This window comes from Batrachochytrium dendrobatidis, assembly GCF_000203795.2.
Source record: "Batrachochytrium dendrobatidis JAM81 unplaced genomic scaffold BATDEscaffold_1, whole genome shotgun sequence".
Classification (NCBI taxonomy): Eukaryota; Fungi; Chytridiomycota; class Chytridiomycetes; order Rhizophydiales; genus Batrachochytrium; species Batrachochytrium dendrobatidis.
Window position 1 is genome coordinate 145610 of NW_006281099.1, and position 21644 is coordinate 167253.

At 40.5% G+C, this 21644-nt stretch overlaps 6 protein-coding genes across 6 annotated transcripts; 1 reads left to right on the forward strand and 5 right to left on the reverse strand.

Annotated features, from left to right (window-relative positions):
* Positions 1-1121: 1121 nt before the first annotated feature.
* BATDEDRAFT_33878 (1-phosphatidylinositol 4-kinase) lies at positions 1122-5916 on the reverse strand (the record flags this gene model as incomplete). Its single annotated transcript, XM_006675617.1, has 8 exons — positions 5617-5916; positions 5250-5340; positions 3757-5122; positions 2361-3673; positions 2192-2298; positions 1813-1991; positions 1337-1692; positions 1122-1235 (listed from the first exon to the last, which is right to left on the reverse strand). The coding sequence occupies exons 1-8, from the start codon at positions 5904-5906 to the stop codon at positions 1122-1124; spliced, it is 3816 nt and encodes a 1271-aa protein (XP_006675680.1). The 5' UTR covers positions 5907-5916.
* Positions 5917-6045: 129 nt separating this feature from the next.
* On the reverse strand, positions 6046-7152 carry BATDEDRAFT_84466 (18S rRNA pseudouridine methyltransferase; the record flags this gene model as incomplete). The annotated part of the gene is made up of 4 exons (XM_006676147.1): positions 6684-7152; positions 6509-6619; positions 6181-6368; positions 6046-6081 (listed from the first exon to the last, which is right to left on the reverse strand). Exons 1-4 carry the CDS (start codon positions 7051-7053, stop codon positions 6046-6048), a joined length of 705 nt encoding a protein of 234 aa, XP_006676210.1. The 5' UTR covers positions 7054-7152.
* A 259-nt stretch (positions 7153-7411) lies between these two features.
* Positions 7412-11882, reverse strand: BATDEDRAFT_18172 (uncharacterized protein; the record flags this gene model as incomplete). The annotated part of the gene is made up of 6 exons (XM_006675091.1): positions 7412-7601; positions 7672-10130; positions 10247-10665; positions 10762-11301; positions 11386-11596; positions 11654-11882. 6 exons carry the CDS (start codon positions 11880-11882, stop codon positions 7431-7433), a joined length of 4029 nt encoding a protein of 1342 aa, XP_006675154.1. The 3' UTR covers positions 7412-7430.
* A 387-nt stretch (positions 11883-12269) lies between these two features.
* On the reverse strand, positions 12270-13067 carry BATDEDRAFT_21180 (uncharacterized protein; the record flags this gene model as incomplete). The annotated part of the gene is made up of 1 exon (XM_006675154.1): positions 12270-13067. The coding sequence occupies one exon, from the start codon at positions 13065-13067 to the stop codon at positions 12270-12272; it is 798 nt and encodes a 265-aa protein (XP_006675217.1).
* Positions 13068-16669: 3602 nt separating this feature from the next.
* BATDEDRAFT_18173 (uncharacterized protein) lies at positions 16670-18357 on the forward strand (the record flags this gene model as incomplete). The annotated part of the gene is made up of 6 exons (XM_006675092.1): positions 16670-16858; positions 16971-17064; positions 17168-17335; positions 17421-17625; positions 17723-18052; positions 18127-18357. 6 exons carry the CDS (start codon positions 16670-16672, stop codon positions 18254-18256), a joined length of 1116 nt encoding a protein of 371 aa, XP_006675155.1. The 3' UTR covers positions 18257-18357.
* A 12-nt stretch (positions 18358-18369) lies between these two features.
* On the reverse strand, positions 18370-21303 carry BATDEDRAFT_33882 (uncharacterized protein; the record flags this gene model as incomplete). The annotated part of the gene is made up of 4 exons (XM_006675618.1): positions 18370-20419; positions 20512-20780; positions 20936-20997; positions 21151-21303. 4 exons carry the CDS (start codon positions 21301-21303, stop codon positions 18444-18446), a joined length of 2460 nt encoding a protein of 819 aa, XP_006675681.1. The 3' UTR covers positions 18370-18443.
* Positions 21304-21644: the final 341 nt, after the last annotated feature.

Sequence of the window (21644 nt, forward strand, 5' to 3'; positions counted from 1 at the left end):
AAGAAACACGATCGATAAATGCTCACAACATTCAAATCAACAATTACTGATAATTGCTGACCATTTCTCATCCTTTTGTCATCAACTGCGAGATTAGCCATTTGTGCATTAGGTGGATTCCAGTATTGAATTGAGTTGCACATCAAACTGAAAGCATCAAGTAGTGGTAGTGAAACCTGCAGCGAGTCACATTCTCTAACATGTAGTTATTCTTCATCAGATACTTGCAGTACGGAAAGCCTTGCAGATTCACCACCATCCTTTCAATGCATCTTTTTATACACTCCAATCCATTTATTGTCCGAATCAAATCGAATCACTTTTGTTCATCATCTTCATCAAGCAAATCTACAGGAATCATTGCTGCATTCCATCGATGCAGTGATGGTCGCTGCTGGATGGATATCCTCTTACCCTTTGCAAACCATCACTCGCACTTGCATTGTATGCATTACTACAGAGATGGTAGATACTGTTTTGGAGTATTTTTTTCAAGCTACTCGAAAATGGCTGCACAATGACTGCGACAATGTGAATCAAAACAGCAAGAACCGACACCAGATTTGGATATATTCCATCAAGGTCATCGAGTGTTTACAAATACCTTTTATGTATCTGGACAAAGACGATCACTTTGAACACTTTATTGCCGTCTTTTAACTCGATACAGCTATCCAAAAGGTTTAATAGTATAGAGAACACCAAATGGCATAATAAACCACGAGTCCTATGAAATGAGTGACCATGTATTGAACAGTATTGTGTTTTTAAACGTTTTAGTTGACTGGGTTTTAGGATACAGCAAATGTGCTTGATTAAAAATAATCGGATCCAATGTTTGGATCCCAATCAATGAATCTGATGAGCGTACAATATAGGGTTATCAGAAGAGAATAACTCGAGTTTAAACCAATGGTTTGATTGTATGTGCACCATATGATGAACATTGCGTTTATTGAAAAGTTGTGAATATCTATCAAGAAGTCAGCACACATTAATCATTGTCATCTCAAAGCAAAATAGAGGCAGTCGCTGCAAAATAAGTATAACAATTCCACTTTACATGAATGCGACTGTAATAAATTATTATTAAACTTGCATAGATATTTCTTAATCTATAGCTAGGATTCGATAACTTGTGATATGGTGTATAAGTGGTTCATACGCACAGCTTTCCCAAAAATAAATTGGAATATATTTAAACAATAGTCTAGAACAAAGCTTGGCCACGCATTCTATAAAATCCCATTGGCATAGTACTATTCAAGAATGAAATAAACGCTTAGGCTTGGTAGATCATCTCTTATTAGCTATTGAAAGCAAGTTGAATACATACCTGAAATGAATCATACAACTTTGTAAACATATTGTTGCAGCTGCTGTCAATCAAGCGATCGACAAATTCGCCAACCTGAGCTTCAGTCATGACGAGTTGGAAACGATCTCGTAATGCTTCGGAAACTGGATACTTTGTGTTGGGTAAATGTGCTCCATCGTTCAACGTACGCGCTGGTGGTACGCCAGCAGGACTGGCAGATGGAGAGTGTGAGAGAATAGATGTAGGTATTCCACTGACACCAGGTGTTGAAGACATGCTGATTCCATTGGACATTGAGACAGAAGATAAAGCAGATGTTGCAGGCATCGATGAAGGTTTTGGCGTGACACCAGTAAAGCACGGCAACAATGAATCTAACAATCCACAATAGTCGCAGATACAAGTGAATACACGTACAAAAGCCCATCGTCAATAACCAGAAATCTCCATCACAGTTACTTGGCATGCTGTCAATATTAAAAACCAACTCTCACCTTTTTCCATAATCTCAACCAGGCACAGGATTGAATCGGCAGATTTCCGCAAGGCCAAGAAAGCTTCCTTGACTAATGCTCGAAACTCGCCAAATTTACGTGATCGAATCCCACCAAGAATGTCCAAATATTCTTGCGGAAGCTTAAATGGTGCCAACTCAAATCCAACCGACCCGGGACTGTTTGTCAACATAAACCCAAAATCAATATGTGTACAATGCCCTTCTAAATCAAGTAGTATATTGCCATTATGTCTACATTTTAAACGCATTTGGTTTTTGTATACATTGGGTAGTATCATTGTCTTGCTTGTTAGTTGTTGAGCATAAAACATGGCAGCAATACATCCAAGTTATATTTTTGTACAAAATCAATTTACCTATCCTTGATTTGCAAGAGATAGCAGATGATGGAGTAGCCTGCCAAACTACGCATAAAGTTGTCTTGGGCTCGTTGGAAATTATCACATCCAGGATGTCCAAACTCCTAAATATAAAAATCAGCAACCAACCATACAGCACAGTCTATAAAGTGTTTAGTACACTCACCTTGATGAAATAGTCATATAGAGTAAAGGCAATTCCCTGTTGGTTTAGATTGCGTGCATAGCCCTCCTTTTTGATTGAATGGATCGAAATGGCATCACGGATAGTCTCCACTAGCCCACTCTGTTCAGAGGTGATTAGCATTCTAAAGCTATACACCCAGACGGAAACATGATTTTCGCTCCAAATATGCTGCATTTCGGAAATCAGTTGCAAGGCAAGTTTCTCCTGTCGAAGATCTGCTCCAGACTTGACAATCACCGAAATAAGATCCCAATTAGGGTGACGACCAAATGGAGATGCCAGTCGAATACGCTCTTTTTTGATACGCCACGGCTCACGAAAGACTGATGCGCTTGGATCATCCAAGTCTTTTTTTAATGAATCAGTGCGAAGTCGTTGTTCTTGCTTGGCCGGTAAAATCTCCTCCACTCCACTCACAACTGAATATCTTTTTCCGAGACTACTGGTTGATGCAGCAGCAGACACAATAGCACTAGGCGATGCAGCCTCGTTGTGTTTAGTATCGCCGTTGTTAAAGTCGTGGGAAGATTGTACATCGCTGGTAGGATATTCTTGCTCAAACTGCAGAGCAAGAGCTTCCATACGCTGCTGTTCCAAAGCCATCATTTCTTTAATCACACGACCACGGATTGCTTCAAAATCGTTACGCATGGTGTTATGGGTGCGTCGGTCGGTGGACTGTGGAACACCACCACTACTAATTGACCGAAATAGTTGGCCACCTCTATTTGGAGATTGTCCCCGTACGTGACCATGAGTGGTAGTAACATTTGCTAGCGTTCCTTGCTCAGATATATGCCTTTGACGTGGTGAATACACATCCCCTGTTCCAGAAACTGTACTATACGAGCCATTACTCACTGTATTAGACCTAGACGGTGGATGCACAGTAGAGTCCTTTTGTTGTTGTTGATATAATTGAGCCAACATGACTGCAGCCGTTCGCATCCGTTCAGAAAACTCATCTCCGCCTATAGCTGACATGCTCATCTGTCTTCCAGTGCCTCTTGCGCTTTGGACAGGTGGATTATATGACAGATGGGTCATTCTACTTGTTCCGCTTTGACTGCCTGGAGAATTAAATAAAGAGTTTGCACTCATTGTAGACGCAGAATTGATATAGTGTGAAGATTGAGCTGTTATATCTGCAGAGCGACTGTTTGCACTCGTTAATGGTTTTAAAACAGTAGGCTGTTTAATGGCTTTAGAAAAGGATTGACGTCGGTCAAGCACTTCACGATAGTATTCCGCTGAACTGGCATTCGATAAAGACAATTGATCTGTATTGTCGACTAAAATCACAATCGTTTTAAAAATCAGTAATCCATTTTAAAAGACCAATTCATCAGTATGAGCAAGAGTTTGGGATATTTACTTTGATCTCCATGAAGATCGCTTAGAGATGACACTCTTCTTGAACTGTGACCTCCATTTTCATCAGCCAACTGCCTGACAGCTTTACGAGTCATGATGCGATGATTGGTTGACACAACTTCAATCATCATTAAATATGGAACGCGATCGGCTGAATTCAATACCACAGCATCTGCAGGACTGACTCGCACAACACGATGATGCATCGGATGCTGCGAGTCAGACGGACACCAAAATGGAATGCACACATCTGCAGGAAGATTATGGTTGAGAAGTGTGAGTTCTGCAACAAGCATGCTCTGTCGTGCTGATTTTGGAACTGCTCGAAGTCTGTCGGAAATATCTACAAGAGTCATAATGAACTGAATTTCAGAATGAAAGTAATGTGACGATATCAAATGTGATTGATCGCGAAGAGCTAATGCTGTTGTGTTGCTGTCTGTAGACATGGTAGAAACTCGCCGATTGGCAAAGGTATTAGTTGGCGCTGATGATGCATAAATTGGTGATGTGGTAGATCCTTGGATATTGCGTATTTGATCGTTCAAGTTTGCAGTTTCGGCAAACTCTGGTGGGCAATGAATAGAGCTGCCACTGATTGATGCAGCAACCAACCCTGTAGTTTTGCGTACAAAGTTTGTAAACGAAAATGCAGATCCTTTGGAAAGTTCATCTAATGAGGGTGAACTGGTGGGTATCCGTGTAAGTAGCTTGAGATTTAAAAACGCAGGTAAAATATTATAATGCTGTGGACTTTTGTGACCCAATGAAGCCTTTGTGGAATCTTCGTCTTCAAATGATACTGTTGATGAGTTGTCATTTTCAAGAATATCTGCATCGGGGTCTTCAATCACATCAATGGTACGAGGATATCGTGCCTGAGTGAGAATCATTCTAGATGATGCTTTGAAAACGGTTGGGTTACCAAACCCAGCAAGAATAACTCCCATGCCAACAATGGATGGGGGAATATGAGAATAAATGCGTCCAAATGAAGGCCATGCTGGAATCAGTCGAGTTGAAGGTGCTGTGGTAGTAGCAGCAAATTTATCCTCGGTGTCTTGATTGGTAGAAATAGTTGGAAATTCCATCTGAGTTGGGCTGTCATCTGCCTGACAAATATCATTGGACGCTTGTGCAGTTATTTCATTGGATGAATCTAAAGATAATTCTACAGTTTTGGAAAAAACGGCACTGTCCAATCCTGCATTCGACTCTGTACTAGTAGTGGCAACTGGAGAAACAGGTGTATCATCAAAAATAATAGTTTGACAGGTATGGTACATTCGCTGGCAGTGTCGAAAAGAAGCATTCTGTACATTATGTAATTGCATATCTTTTAAATAAGCATCCAAAATCCACAATGTCTAGGATTTATCAAGCGTGCAGATTCGAGTTGTATAAAATGTGAGTAAAATCAAGAATAGTATGCCAATTATGCTGTTTCAATGATCCAGTATCAACTCCAAAATAAGAAATATTTGAAATACATACAATTACAGCCATATGTTGAGAGGATCGACATAAATCTGCCAGAAATGCCTCGAGTGCTACAGATTGACTTGGTCTGGTAATGGCCATATGACTGATAAGATCAATCGAAATTCAAAGTATTCCAAAGTAGCATTCAAGTTCATATATATAGTGGCCAAGGTTAGTCTACAGTATAATATCGAGTTAAATCGCATAAATGGATGGAATTAAGCTGAACTGAAGCCATAACATGGCGGTTGAGCAAATGTCAATACATAGAATTCCCAATCTCAGGGTTTAAATAATCCAGAATAAATTCAAAATTAAAGCCATTCAATATGAACATGTATAGCTAGATATTCAAGCTCCTCCATTACTAGACCCTCACCAGAGTTGTGGCAACAGAAACTCGATATCATTTTCAGGAAACTTGCGAAGCGCATCACAAATATAATGATGGATACCAACAGATTCAGAATGTCGATGCAGATATGACAAGGCTAAACGGGCATCAAAAAAGTCGCTTTCAAACAGACGTAAAAGCCAGCTACTTGGTTGAGTAGAAGCCTGAGTAGGAGCACGTTTCTTTTTTGTTGTACGGTCAAATTCAAGTGCTAAAAACGAAGTGGAAATATCTTCACTGGCACTATCAACTGTCGCATCGGTCGCTCCCTCCATTCACTGTCGCCTGCAGTTGTTTGCTGCTGCTGGTTGAACTCGCTTAAATCCACTCCACACGATCTGTCCAAGAGTCACGTGTATTCACTCACTTTTATGTATTTTCAACACTCGACTCTAGATGATCGATTTTATTGTATTACAGCACTCCCCAAAACTCCTCCAGTGCGCATGTCTGCATGCGTTCAACATATTCAGAATCACAATGAAATCGTCAGTTTTTATCGACCGTGTTCACATGGATTCAGCATTACCAACTACGCTATAAACTTACCAATTTAGAGCATGTGGCTGCAGCAGATAAAGGATAATCTGAAATTGAAATCTTGTCATCCGCAATGTCATCCACCCAATTGTCTTCACCATGAGCCATTGCTCCAATGAAAAATACAAGATTCTGATCTTGTGGAACGCTTGGTAGATAAGAAGAAAGTCGCACGGCAGGAACGTCTGTCGACATGGCTAAACAGTTTAATCATTGAAATAAAGTCAGTGCGCAATCAGGTAACATTGAGTTGAGTTGGCAGGTTATCAGCAGAGTAGTCGGGATAAACGTTTGATACAAGCCAAAGATGACCACATTTCAATCAGCATCAACATACTGATTTTACGGCAGTTTGGCGGTAAATGATCGGTAATTGGGTTTTTGATCACTTTCAAAAGCCTATCTGAGCCATCCATAGAACGAATACTAAGTTTATGAAGAAGTTGAACTGGATGCAATACAATCAATTAGCATACTCGACATCTCAATTTCTTGTCAAGCCATCTACATACCCATCAGACCACAGAATCGCTTAAAAGTTCTAGGAATACGAACATGAGGACTGATCTCAATCAAGGTATTCTTGGCAGTATGAATATAGACTTGCAACATTCCAGCTTTGTTTAATGGCGAATCCAGCAAAGCCAGCAAACACTGATGCGTGATATCTGGTCGTGACTCTGAAAGGTCTCTGCCATGCTTCTTGAGCAAATGGTGGTGATCATCAACATTCAATAAAGCATAATGTGATTCCTTGTCTTTTCCGAGCTTGACGGTCTCTAGCTGCGCCTGCTCAAGAACAACAATCAGTCGTTTGGCTGCATTTTTTTCTGCAACGGATTTGGGAACTTTAGGTGCTTTGGGTGGTTGTAATAAATCCATTGGTTTTAAATATTCAAATTAAAATTGCTGATGCTTAATGGCTGATTCCAGTGAATGCAAACAACTGGTTCTTTGTTATACTTATTATCTTGAATGAAATTGGCACTAATGTTTTTTTTCAAAAATGCTGGCAAGTATAATCAATCATCACGTGATATTGTATGTGGTTTTGAGAAACACAAACAGCTGGAAAAGTGGAACTTGATCATCCATATTTTACAGGCAATTCACGTAAAATAGAACACCAAGAATCAAGCGGACGCTCACATCTCTATTCCAATACACCCCACATCCTTGACACCTGTTCAACCCTCAACTTCTATCAAGAATACACTAATCAATATAAAAACAAATCTATACTTTAATCCAATAAGTATTTATTCGAGATTCAACATTTTTAAAAACATTTCCACATTTTGCTGTCCAGTCTCGTTCACCATAGAACGAAACACGCTTTGTTCATTGGCCATCAATGCTTTGGGTGTATCCAACTCGGCAATCTCGCCTGCATTCATCACCAATACACGATCATAGTCCATAATAGTGTTCTAAAATACAAACATGAATTAGCAAAACAATCTATCCATCGTTACAATTCAAAAACACAGGTTTACTCACAAGTCGATGTGCAATGGTCAGTACAGTCGAATCAACAAAATCCTCTCTCAAGCATTTTTGAATCACAACATCAGTTTCGTAATCCACATTTGCAGTGGCTTCATCCATGATCAGAATACGAGGTCGTTTGAGCATCGCACGAGCAAGACATATAAGCTGGCGTTGTCCGACTGATAGATTATCTCCATTTTCTTGAACATGGCCATCCAAATTACCCTCTGTTTCAGACACTTTATATTTTATGTTGGCTCGCTCAAGAGCATCCCACAAGTTAGAGTCTGTGAATTGGCCAAAGGGATCCAGATTGCGGCGGAATGTGCCGGAAAAAAGAACTGGATCTTGTGGAATAATTCCAATATTGGATCGGAGGTCTTTCAATCCAATCTCTTGAATACTTATACCGTCAACAACGATAGATCCACTGGTAGCTTCAACCATACGGAAAAGTGCTTGAACAAGCGATGATTTGCCCGATCCAGTTCGACCCACAACACCAATTTTTTCCTTGTCGCCAATACAGAATGACACATTTTTAAGAACAAGTGGGAGATCGGGTGCATACTTCATCGATAGATTTCGAAATTCAACTGTTCCCACTGCCGGCCACGTTGGTGGAGGTCGCACATCCGTAATTTCTGCAGCCTCAACTTCTACTTCGTTGGCATAGTGATTAACACGCTCAACAGCATTCATGTTGATTTCCGTATCAGTAAACTGTCTAATACAACGATTAAGAGTATTGGTTACTTGTAGAGAGTAAGACAAGGACAGACCCAACAGAGCTGGGGTGAAAGATGGGTTGGCGCGAGAAATCAATCCAAAAGAAGCTGCCGAAAAAACCAACAGTGCACCAAAAAACTCAAATCTAACCGACATCCATCGACCTGCCGACATCATAAGATAATACGGAGCAGTGTTTTGGTCAAAAAGAAAATAGTTGCGCTTGATAAATCTATCCTGCTCGCGGTATGCACGGATCGTAGCAATTCCATTCAGCGTTTCGCCAATTTGAGCATACATGGGTGATCGTGCCAATGCATCCAAGCGTTTCAATTCACGCGAAGATGACCGATACACCAATTGGATAAGATAGTACATGCATATCACAGGAACAAACACAATGGCAAACATGGGTGTTGCATACATGATCATTGCAAACACAGATAGAATGGCCAGAAAAGTTTGCAAAAAAACACGAAATGACTCGATCAAAGTATTGTCGATTCCATCTTGATCTTTGGAAAACCGATTGATGATTCGGCCTAATGGTGTGGTATCAAAAAAGAGTGTTGGCGCACGAACAATGCGCCGAGTAGCAGCTTCATGCAATCGTTGTGCTGCACGAGTTCCAAAATATGTCAAGTAAGCACTGTACACAAATCCAAGTAAAGCTGCCAGGATGGCCAGAATGCCATAAATAGTCACATACTGCTGCTGTGTGTATGCATGTATAGACTGATTGGTCCAGAAAACAAGCCATACGTCACTTCCTGTTATAGCTCCTTGAGCTAATACAACTGTGCATACTAGCCCTATGATAAATGGGATTCCACCAGCAGAACGAAAATAGGTCATCCATACTTTGCCATCAACTGTACCCGTGGCTCGATCTTCTGATTGCATCAACTGTCTCGCATCTTTGTCGTCAGTGTCATTGATGTTTGATTCACAGTCCGAATCAATAGCTGGTTTTTCAGACTCACTAATACTTTGAACACCATCAGTCGCGTCATTGGGAATGCTATGGTCCTCAACATCGTCCACACCGCCATAATTCTTCATCAACAACGAAAACTCGCCATCATTTTCCATCAATTTGGAATATGTGCCCTGCTCCTTAATCTCACCGTTGCTCATAACAATGATATAATCTACTTTGGGCAGAAAATGGAGCTGATGGGTAACCAAAATACGAGTTTTTTCGCTCAAAGCCCCTTGAATGCAATTCTCAAACAGATCACGTCCAACATGCGCATCTACAGCTGATAAAGGATCATCCAACAGCACAATATCAGAATTAAAGTATACCATGCGAGCCAAATTGACACGCTGTTTTTGTCCGCCAGACAGATTGATGCCACGTTCACCAATTTGAGTACGGTCGCCATCTGGAAGGATTTTGAGATCTCGTTCAAGAGAGCATGCACGAACTGTATCAATGTATCGTTTCTCATCGTATGGTTGTCCAAACAGAATATTGTCCTTGATATTGGCATTTTGTATCCATGCTTGTTGTGAAGCGTAGCCCAGACGTGCAGAAAATTGTATGGTTCCAGAAAGTTGTTTCATTTCACCTACAAATGCATTGAGAAGACTCGACTTTCCAGAACCAACTGGACCAACCACTGCCACGAGTTTTCCACGTGGTATTTGTATGTTGATATTTCGAAGTGTGGAACAAGGTATACTTTTGTTGAGTAAAGCGTCAGTTTGTTTGTTTGAAGAATCTAGATTTGCTACTCATGTTTTCAAGACATGCAAATTGTAAGCGTACATTTTGAAAATAAAACCTCGAGCCAACAATAATACTACATTTAATAGTATAGCAAGCAAATGATTAGACTGAAATACTTACTAGTGTCCACTTGAGTAGCCTCATTCTGATTGGTTTTGCTTTTATTTCTGATTTCAAATATCTTTGGACTTGTTTGATCTTCAACAGGCACGACAGCTTGTGGAAGAGAATCCCACAAGAACTCGCCATCTTTTATCTCAATGGCGAATTCTGCATTAGGATCAATGTCTGGCTGGGCTTCCAGCTCAGGAGCAAGAAGTAGCGCTTGCATGCGCTTAAGTGCTATAGATACCTCGGCATATCCAACAACAACCTGTGGTAAAAACCATAGTGGCATCGGAAGTTGATTAAACCATGCTAGAGATGAAAAGATTGGACCAGGTTCTAAAATATTGTTCAGACTGTAAATAATGAACGCGATGGAAGCTGCCATTCCCGGCACGGCAATGGAGAATGTCATGATGAATGCAGTGGCAACACTAAATACAAAAGGAGATTCAAATAGAATGAGCAAACAGATCAAAGGTTTAAATGGCAACAGATACTTTTACATACAAACTCGACAATCAACGCACCATTTCTTGAACACCAACACAATTTCCTTTTTACGGATGGATTCGATCTGCTCAATAAAGGGGATTTCCCAAGTAAAAAACTTGAGAACGCGGATGCCCTGAAATATCTCTTGAGTAAGCTTGACGCGGGAATCAGTCAACAGGACCGATTTAGATCGAATCTTGGTAAGCATACGCATAATAACCAGCTGTAGAGGTATAAAGAGTGCAATGATTCCAACACCGGCAAAAGCGGCTGGACCAATCTGCCATACCAAAAGAATAGCAATCACGACAACCTGGATGGCAGCAGTCCACAATGTAGAAAGCAGGGCAAAAAAAATCTCAAAACGAGACATATCCGTCGAGATCAAGTTTGTGACTTTTCCGGCATTAAAGTCTTGCCTAGAAGCAGCAGAAAGACGCAGAGATTTACGGTAGATCATGGTAGATAGAGCAACACGCACCTTGATGCCCATTTGGATACCACCATAGAGAAACTGATTTTGCAACAGTGTAGATGTGAATTGGAGGACGAAAAGAGCAATTGCATAACCAAACCTATTCATAATTTAAACCAGAGTGAGTAACCCAAGCACGATATGACGACTGCAGCATTTAACAATATTGGAAAGATCAACACACCCATGACTCAATGGGGGCATTTCGGTATTTTTTGCAATGGCGATTTTAGAGTCGGTAACAAACCCGATAATCAACTTGAGCATAAACGGAGAGGTCATGGCGCATACATCGCCAGCTATGCGAAGCAAGGTAAGCGGAAGCAAATCCCAAACAACAACTCGTGTGATTGCTCGACGTAATGAGGGTTGCATTTTTTTAGGAGTGTCGGCCACTGCACGGCCGACCGCTCCATCAACTAAAATTGGCGTAGCATGATCAGTATGCAAACAGCCATTCAACTCTTCTTTCCATGCCTGCTCAAAGGTATCTGAAAGATTAGCTGCCTGTACATGACTTGGAAGTTTATAGATATCAGCGGGTACTAAAGGTCGCTTCCACCCCAGCATCAGAATACCATTGAGCCAGCTGAATGTCATTTTAGAAAAAAAGGACGCAGTGGTCTCTGGACAGTCTATATCTGAGGAAGGAGCAGCTTTAACTTTAGTCGATTCTAACATCGTCTTCATGCGTTTTGCAATAGTTGGGTCTGGCATTGTATCGTATAATAAGCTAACGTGGCTTTAAAACGGAATAGATTAGCTGATAGTATCAGCAACCAACCCAAACTACAGTATATATTTGAGTGCTAATTGATGCGGGGTTGAAGCTGGCCATTTATAGCCCTTGGCTCACCAATTACCATCGGCATAGACTCCCGCTTACCCTTTTCTTTTAAAGCAGTTTGCTTTGATACGGTACTATCGGCTATTATGAATTACAACTTGAGATTTATATACCGAGTAGCTTTATTCGAGTTGCCAAACTATTTCACATCTACTATAACTGATGCTGCGTTGGTTGACTGATATAAATATAAAACATGGAGCGTGATGCTTAATCTGTGCTTACAATTCCATTGGAATCGAGTTTTCTAGCTCATTCTGCGGATCGTCATTGTCCATATCGGAAGAGTTTGCAACATGCGCATCTGTATGATGTTTTGTGCACTGGCTAGATTGAGCAAGAATCTGGCCAGGAGAAAGAGGCTCCTGCCATCGAACTAACTGGCCTCCACCAACAGCGAATTCATAGGACGATAGACAACTCGTGGGCTTGGATGTCGGTTGGAATTGTGCTCGACAAAATGCATCCACATCAATGTTGCATTCAAAGGAAGCGTCTGCCAACGACCAAGGTGGATTGCATGCTGGAATAGCCAAACTTTTATCCACCCATTGAGATGAGAGCGCATTGATGTTCTTTTGATTATCAATGCATCTGGTATCTGCTTTGGATTGAATCGAATATGGAGAATTAGATTCAACCAGGTCATCAAGTGTAGAATCTGGCTCTGAACGACAACAAATACGCTTGTGCATTGGCAACTCAGTCGTGTAACGATCCAAGTCTACGCTCGTATCCATGGGAAATTCGTCTGGACATGGTCGTTTGCTTTTATTAGAGACATCGACCTGACAAAATGGCTCAGTTGTAGCTAGCTTAATGCGTTTAGACTGGATTGTATCATTTTTCAAAATAGCAGTCGTGGCATGAGTAGCCCAAGATCGTTTTCTAATGCTGGTATCCATTGAATGTGGTAATGAAGATGACTGAACCAAGGGAGTGAATGAATTATCAGCCGAGTATGTTTGTAGAGAGCCGGATGGAACCCAAGTAGAGCGTTGGTGATATTGGATCGACATGAGCAGTTTGGGAAACTGTTGGCATGACGACTGCTTCGGTCATTTAATCAAACCCAGCTTACACGTGACCTGTTCAGCGTCTGGAACATTCTACTCAAAGTCAAGATTTAAGCCTCGCATTGCAATGACAGTCGTATTCATGTAAAACACCAATAAACATGTCAAAGTACATGATAAACACTCGTAAAACAACGAGTGTCAGTTTACTGAACAGTATTATTTTCCAGTCATTAGCTGGCTAGTCTTTTTTTCAGTCTTGTATACAAGATTAAAAAAGAAAATCCCACAATTGTTCAATGTCCAATTCTTACAAAACACAGAATGATTGACATGCAAGTTGCATTCTCAAGACTGTTGTTTTCTTGAATTAGAACGCGAATCTTGGAATGAGTTTGACATTCCACTCAATATCTGGATTACAGTGTATGATTACCAAGAGTAAAGACAAGTTTAAACCACAATGTGTACTTAGATGAACATTTGAAAGAATCGAGTGCAGTCAATACAGCGAGTATTCAAGCAGCTTTTTCAAAGCAGAGAAAAACTGTATTTTACGTGAATAATAACTGCAAATACGATTACCATCAAAATACTAATCTCATGAATAAAAACTTGGACCGAAGTCGTTTACGGCCTAGACGCACCAACAACAGCATGTCAGCTCAGATACTTCCAATGTACGACACTGACTCTATCGCTGCTGATTCTTTTGCTGAAATCATATCTGCAACAACCCTCAGTACCGATCCTTGCAATGCGTCGGATTCTGCAACTGCTGATAATCCTCAACATAGTAGTCATACCACCACCGACTCCGTCATAGACGATATCACTCTAGAAACTAAAGGATTTGAACTGGTTTCAGATGCACAGACAGAACCTTTAAATCCTCCTGTTACTAAACTCGATCATAAGCGGAAAGCAAGCTGCTCTGCAACCACCACTCGGAAACGGACTGCATCAACTACCGCTAAAAAAAGGTCAAAAAGCCTTGCAAAGGCCTCTTTAGCAGCAATCAGTTCATTTGATTTAAAGGATGACTCCAAGACACTTAAAAAACAATCTTTGATCAACGATATAGACCAAACAGCTGGGTCAACCGTGCAGGTAAAGCTTACTAACGATATAGACAGGTCGTTGAATTCATCCAAACTATCGCTTGATACCAATTCAGCATCTTTTGGACATGATGATGTCCAACACAATCTGGATAATGAATCAAGCAATGTCATGTTAACGGAATATCCACAGAAAGAGTTTTTGAATTCCACCAATGTCGATGCTGAACTTTCGACAGCAACTGTCAAGGTGGAAGCACACGACACAACTATTACTCAAGCCAAACATACTGATACTGCTACTGATCCTGATCCTGATCCACCAGTTGAGCATGTCATTGAGTCAACAGCAACACATCCAGTGGATACAAAGCACGCTATTGAAACAATTGTGCATCAAACAATCACTAATTCAACTCATATTCATGACTCTCTTGAAAAGCCTATAGCTAAAGATAAATGTATTGAAACCCTGCTTTCCACTGACACTGTATCTAAAAAACACACTTCATCCAGCATGGTTACCGAGTCACCATTAACAGTAGAAAGCACGGATTCCGTATCTAAAGAGTCCGTCATAACAGATCTTCACCATAACAACTCGGCAATAGCAACAACCACAATCGACTCCATAGCAGACACTACGGTTTGCAAAGATTCAATGGCTACTTCATCTGAAAAAACACTTGTCAACAAAGTCATGACTGAAGCCCAATCAATTACTGCTGTTCACGCTATTCCTCAAAACTATATACCCAATCTTGAACCCATTGTTTCCCATACATCTCCAGGAAAAGTCACTACAAATCATAATACTTTAGCCGAGCTCAACCAGCCTACATCAGATACAATCCCAGTTGAAAATACAATAACCCTTGAACCAAAATCAACTACTAATTGCAATATGGATACCGAAGAAGTTATTGAAGAAGTTATTGCCGAAGCCACATTAAAAGTTGCTCCTCTTCAGGATTTCGAAAATACTGATACCCATGTGTGTGTAGATGAATCTATTGGCATTGTCAGCGTGGCTGCTGATACAGAACAAATCACAGTGGCTTATACGGAAGATCATTCGCATACACATGATGATGAGCACAGTCCTATGGATTTGGACACGCATTCGGAGAATGCTGAATCACCCATTACTTGTGACATGTCCACATCTTCGTTTTCCAATCATCAGGTCGGGGAAACGATTCGGACGTTGACAGATTCGATTGGTAAACACACTGAAATGGTCGAGTCATCAACTACCCCTACGTCCCCTATCAAAGATAATATCTCGGCTGTATCCAAGCCTGCTCAAAACATGGCCATCGCGTCTTCTCAGCGCTCAACTGATAATACTCAAAAGTATCTAGTTGCAGAGCCTTCATTTAAATCCAAAGAATCTAGATCAACCCAAAACTCTTATGTAAAAGAGAGTAATTCACACAAACTCGCAGAAACACAAATGGTCTATACTTTTCATGAAGTTGCTGGTAAAGTTTCAAAATCCAGCACAAGTTCACCAAAGCGTAAGATACCAGTTGCGGCATCGCGATCAATGCATAGTGCAATCACTGCTTGGCTTGGAAGCGACAAAAAGGCTGTAGATGGTGAGTTGATTAAATCACTCAACATAATCTTGATCGTTTTATACATATACATGTTTTAATTTTCTATTTGGCATTTTGTGTGCTTATTTTTGATACTGTTATTACAGAAAGACACCATATTACTACTGAAACTCAACAAACATCCGTAGCCCCACAAAAACCTGCAGTCAATACATCCCTATCAAAATCACCTCCAGAATCAACAACACCGACTTATTCACCACCTCCACTATCTAGATCTCGACCAACTGTTTCAAAATCTAACCAAAAATCAAACCAACCTGTTCAAACCAAATCCGAAGTTGTGAATAGGAAATCTCTTTCCAACACCAATACATACAATCATTCGTTTTCTGCCTTGAATCCATACTCGCTCGAACTTGCAGAAATGCCACTAAAACGATATTCTTCTCGTGATTCTTGTTCGGCAAAAGAGTCTTCAAGCATAAACGCATCCACTTGTTTACCAACTAAAGAGCTTAGTACAGATCTTTACACTACTACTCTGTCTACTCAACCAGTATCATCACTTTCATCTGTACCTGTCTTGGGACAAAATCTACAATCTTTGGAACCATCGTACTCATCCTATAATCGTACCACTCAATACACCACAAAAAAAGACGTGCGTGGTCAATCTGGTCGGTTTCAACGTCCACCATCCATTCCTACCTCGGAACCCTATACAGCCATGACTAAAGCGTCTTTGCAGACACCCGCCAATTCCAATATACACCCATCCATACAACACACTTCTGAAAAATATGCAAATAATTACTCCAATTATGAGCAAGCGCATACTGCCATGGCTTCTAGTGGTTCTTTATTTGGAGGATATTCTACATCAGCACATACATCACGATCGGCGCGTTTTCCAGTTTACGGAAAACAGCACGACTACAATATTGCACATCAGGTTGGAGAGGGTACATATGGGTAAGCAATGCATACAATCTACTTGATATCGTTTGAATTTGTAGAATTTGGATCTGATTGGGTTTCTGTATTGCTACTAAATTATCTTAATAGAAAGGTGTTCAAGGCAGTCTGCCGTCAAACTGGAGATGTTGTGGCTCTCAAAAAGATCTATCTTCGGGAGGATGACAAGGGAAAAGACAAAAACAGAAGTGGTGTAAGTCCAACATGATGCCAAGCCTCTATAGACGTTTATTGTACAAGATGCTGGTTTGTATTTTTGTCCATTCTAACCTGATGTTTGCTGTGTCTGCAATTTTACAATCAAGTTTCCAATCACAACGATTAGAGAAATTGAAATTTTGAGATCTTTGCGACATAGAAACATAGTTGAATTAAAGGCAATGATTTCGTTTGCTGAAGGTAAATTGTATCAACTGTATAAACGAGTAAAGTCGTATCCTTTAAATGACTGCTATCTGAATTGTATTAATCCTGAATGTTGAACTCTGTAAAGGTCCAGAAGACATCCACATGTATATGGTTTTTGAATACATGGATCATGATATTACAGGAATATTGCAGCACGGATCAGTACAGTATGATTTGTCACATATCAAGTGCCTTACAAAACAACTATTTGAAGGGCTCGGGTATTTACATGCCAACAATATTGTTCATCGTGATATCAAAGGTATGTGTTGGCTGGAATTCGTTTTATACCATGTGGCGTATGATACAAGTAGCAGTTTATACCAACTTTTTTATCCGCAATACAGGTGCAAATCTGCTATTGAATAGTGTTGGCGAACTTAAATTGGCAGATTTTGGCTTGGCACGTCGCATTCATGTTGATAAAGATTCTGGTGAAGCAGTTCCTGGATTTGATTACACCAATAGAGTCGTAACACTATGGTATCGATCTCCAGAACTTCTTCTTGGATCGACATCATATGGGTTTGAAGTGGATATATGGAGTGCAGGGTAGGTCACATTCAAGTGCATTGATGCGCTTATGTCGGTTGCTTTATTAGACATGTGTATTTTCCGTTTTGCCATGCATTGACACAACTCTCTACAGTTGCATTTTTGTTGAATTTTTCTCTAAAACAGCAATATTTCAAGGACGAACCGAGATTGAGCAAATGGACGCCATTGTTCGTATCTGTGGTTCTCCAACAGTAGAAGTTTGGCCAGGTGTTAAAGATTTAAGTTGGCACGGTTTACTTCAATTTGCGAAAACCAGTCGAAATGTCGAACACTATATGCGTAAATTGAATATGTCACCCATGGCGATAGATATGATTGATCGGGTGTTGGCACTCGATCCAGCTAAAAGATTGACTGTGAAATCAGTTTTAGAACATCCGTTTTTTACTGTTGAATCACCTATTTCCTGTGATCCTTGGCAGTAAGTTGTAGTTGGTTGTGTATTGTGGTGGAATGAGTGGTGTGTTCATTTTTTATTTGATACGTGGTAAATAGACTTCCGATTATTGACGGTGACTGGCACGAATTTGAAGGCAAGCAGAGACGGAAAACTCGGACAGCATATTCAAGTCATTCACAGCAAGGATCAGGTACTGCCGGCAGTCAACCGCACGAGACTTTGTAGCCATGTATGATGTTGGTCCTGTTGAATAAACGATTCAACTTTTGAATGAAAGGATCTCCATTAACATATGACCCGAATAAACAAAGATGATTTTAACATCTACTCTGCGTCTTGCAAGATAAAACGTGATTCAATATCTTTATTCGATAAAGTTTTGAAGGATTACAATGATTTAACCCAGCTATGGTTATGAAACTGCAATGATTTTGCCTACACATTTCATACGATTTGTGCCACAAAAAAAAACAGTTCGACCTGGCACAAGCCATTCCGGCTCGTGGAGAAACCGAAACCGAACACGACCACGATCACCCGTTACTAGCCTTGATGTGACAGTATTGGTGAGATTCACAATACTGTCTCGACGGGTTTTTGATGACCGTTTACCGCGTTGAAAAGGCATACCCGCTGTGCAAAATGTATTACAAGTATCCACGCCTGCATGATCAGTTTTCAAGTTGATCCCAAACAGTCTTGCATTAGCATGTTGTTTTTGTATCGAAGCGGGTGCAGTGATATCATTCAAGGTCAACGTACTGACGCAAAGTGGTGTGTGTCCATCCGAACCTCGTGATGAACAGGATGTATTGCGTCGGTTTTTCGGTTTACACAAGGGCAAGTTGGTTGGTTGTGCCCATGCGGCACTAACTTGACCACCCATCGCATCAGTCCATTCCGACCACGTAGGTGATGGAGAGCTAGTCATTGTTGCATTGTTGGTATTGTCAGATGTATTGTCTGAATTAAACGTTGGGACAATTGCAGATGCTTGATTAGTATCCCATGAAGCAGGATGTGAGCCATGGTGATTTGAATGAATGGACTCGTCATCTTGGCTTGCAGCTGAAAACTCGGAAGATGTTGGAGCGCGAGATGTAGGCGCGCTGGATAATATACCATTAGTACAGATTACCGGACTCGCGGGACAAATATCTACAACTTTGGCGCTTTGTCTCAAAACACCACAATACATTGTTCCCTGACTGCCATATGTCAGACACGTCGAATGGTAAAGTACATGCATATCCACTTCAAACTCCCAGTAGCTTTCTGGGAGAGTAGCAAAGCTTGCTGTAGTAACAAGAATTTGCCCACGACGAAGTTTAAATCCAGCAGGAGGAGTGTCAATCCATGAATTTGCTGATGGTTGTGTGATGGTGTTTTGATGTTTTATGCGAGACTGCGTTTCTGGTATTTCAAATGAGCACAAGTTGGGTTTATTCACATGTGTTTGTGCTGAAGATGCCGGCAATGAACTGGATTGAAATAACAAAGCGCATGTTGCTATCTGTCCGGCTTGAACATGTTTAACCGCACATTTTTGTCGATGTAAGGAGCAAACATACACGGGGATATATTTTCCTCGATCTGGACCCAAATAACAGGAAATAGGCTTGCTACCCGAAAGATGCATACGTCCTGACACCATAATTCCTGCAACAACACACCCAACCCCAGGAATAGAGTAAACTTTTTCAATCTGATACTCGGCCTCATTATTCAAATACTGCTCAAAACTACATGGCGGTCTGGGTAGAATATTTAAAAATTCTATCAAAAGATCGAGGTTATCTCCAGTGACACTAGAGGTGAGAAAAATAGGAACAGTGCGAGCAGATACAAAATTTGGAACGCAAGCTACAAGGTCGTTTTTGGTTTGCACAATCAGCGGCGTTTTACAAACACCTGGAGATTTCAGTAATGCCAAGAGTGACTGAATCGTGCATATGAGGTGATTTGGAGATGCAACATCAATTTTAGTCATGACGACAAAAACTGGTATGTTGAGCAATACAGAAATCCCAATATGTTCACGTGCTACATCTGGAAGTCCTGACGCATTGGAGTTGACGATAAGACACGAATAGTCAAAAGCAGTTCCAATCAAACCACTAATTGTAGTTTTTTGATATTTGGGATGGCCACACATGTCTAAAAATGCAACAATCTTTGTTGAGAGTTCGCATATCTGATTCCATGTGGAAATATTACTGGATGCATAATTAATGAGTTTTCCCTGTGCATCAAATCCAACGATTTGATGAGAGACGGACGAGGTGCGTCCACTCTCAATTTCATGAGGATGTCGAAGTAAATTCAAGCGAGATTTTCCACGGCCATTGTCATTTTCAGAATGCGTCAATACTCCCAGTAGAGAAGACTCTACCAAATTAAAATGGCATAAAGGATGCAGCATAAGTATTGAATGTAATTGAATAAAAATAGATAATCAAGCCTAGTGCACCTAAACTCACTTCCAGCGTCCAAACCACCTAGAATAGCAACCCGAATTTCAAGAAAGTGGTGATCGTCAAATAGCGCCTTTTTAAAAAGAACCTCGACCACACATCGATTTTTCCCAACATATTGCTTTCGAGCTATAGACATGTCTGCATTGAGAGTTGCCCCCATTTTTTTTAGAGTAGAGAGCGATGTATCCATTTCTTCTTGGCATAAACCGACAAGAGTTCCATCATCCGATACGCCTATTTCGTAAATGGCTTCGCCAGATCCCTCAGCCAGTCTGCAGTAATCATGTTTAATTTGTCGAGTTGAATTACATAAATGAGCAATTTTAGATTATAATTGCTAAATGAATCAGTAGTCTAAATGGTATCAAATCAAATAGCAAGGCTATGCATTGTGATGACATGGATGACGTGAACATAGCAATCCCACCTCCACTTCAACTGCGTAACCAAATGCTGTAATCGCTCGGGTGTGGGATCGATTAGTTTGAGCTATACGATATACATTGTAAAAGACAAACGATGGGTTGAAATAGATGCCAAAATATCAATTAGAATTAAACTCCAAGCTAATTGGTGATGCTGCCACTGCAGTCCATACACTGGAATCTATTCAATTGGAAACCGGATAATATTAGACTGAACCTTGTATTCAATACAGCCTTCCTCGACTTCCGGTGGAAGCATATCACCATACTCGAGGCTTTTTGAAAGAAATGAGGTTTGCTTTCCAGCATGACAGGTTAATGTGCTGCTTGATGAAGTGATATCACCAATGACTTCCGACTTTTTAAACATGACTAATACAGATGTTCAAGCATATCAAACAGGATTAGATGGTTTTTAAAATAAACCTGTTCATTGGCAGCATTGATGAACCTGCAATGAACAAATGGATTACATTTTACTTTTATCTAATGAAGTCTAGTTTTGATCAACCGCTTGTATATAATGAGGATTTTCAAAGGCTAACAGGATGGGATTATCGCAGCTGAAGACAAAAAGAATGAAAAGGCAGAAATGTTTATATTTCAAGTCAATTTCATGCTTCATGACATTCTGATGGCACCAAGCAAACTGTTACTGCTGCATCTTGACATGAATTCTTTATAAAACTGCACGATTGGTTCAGGCTATCG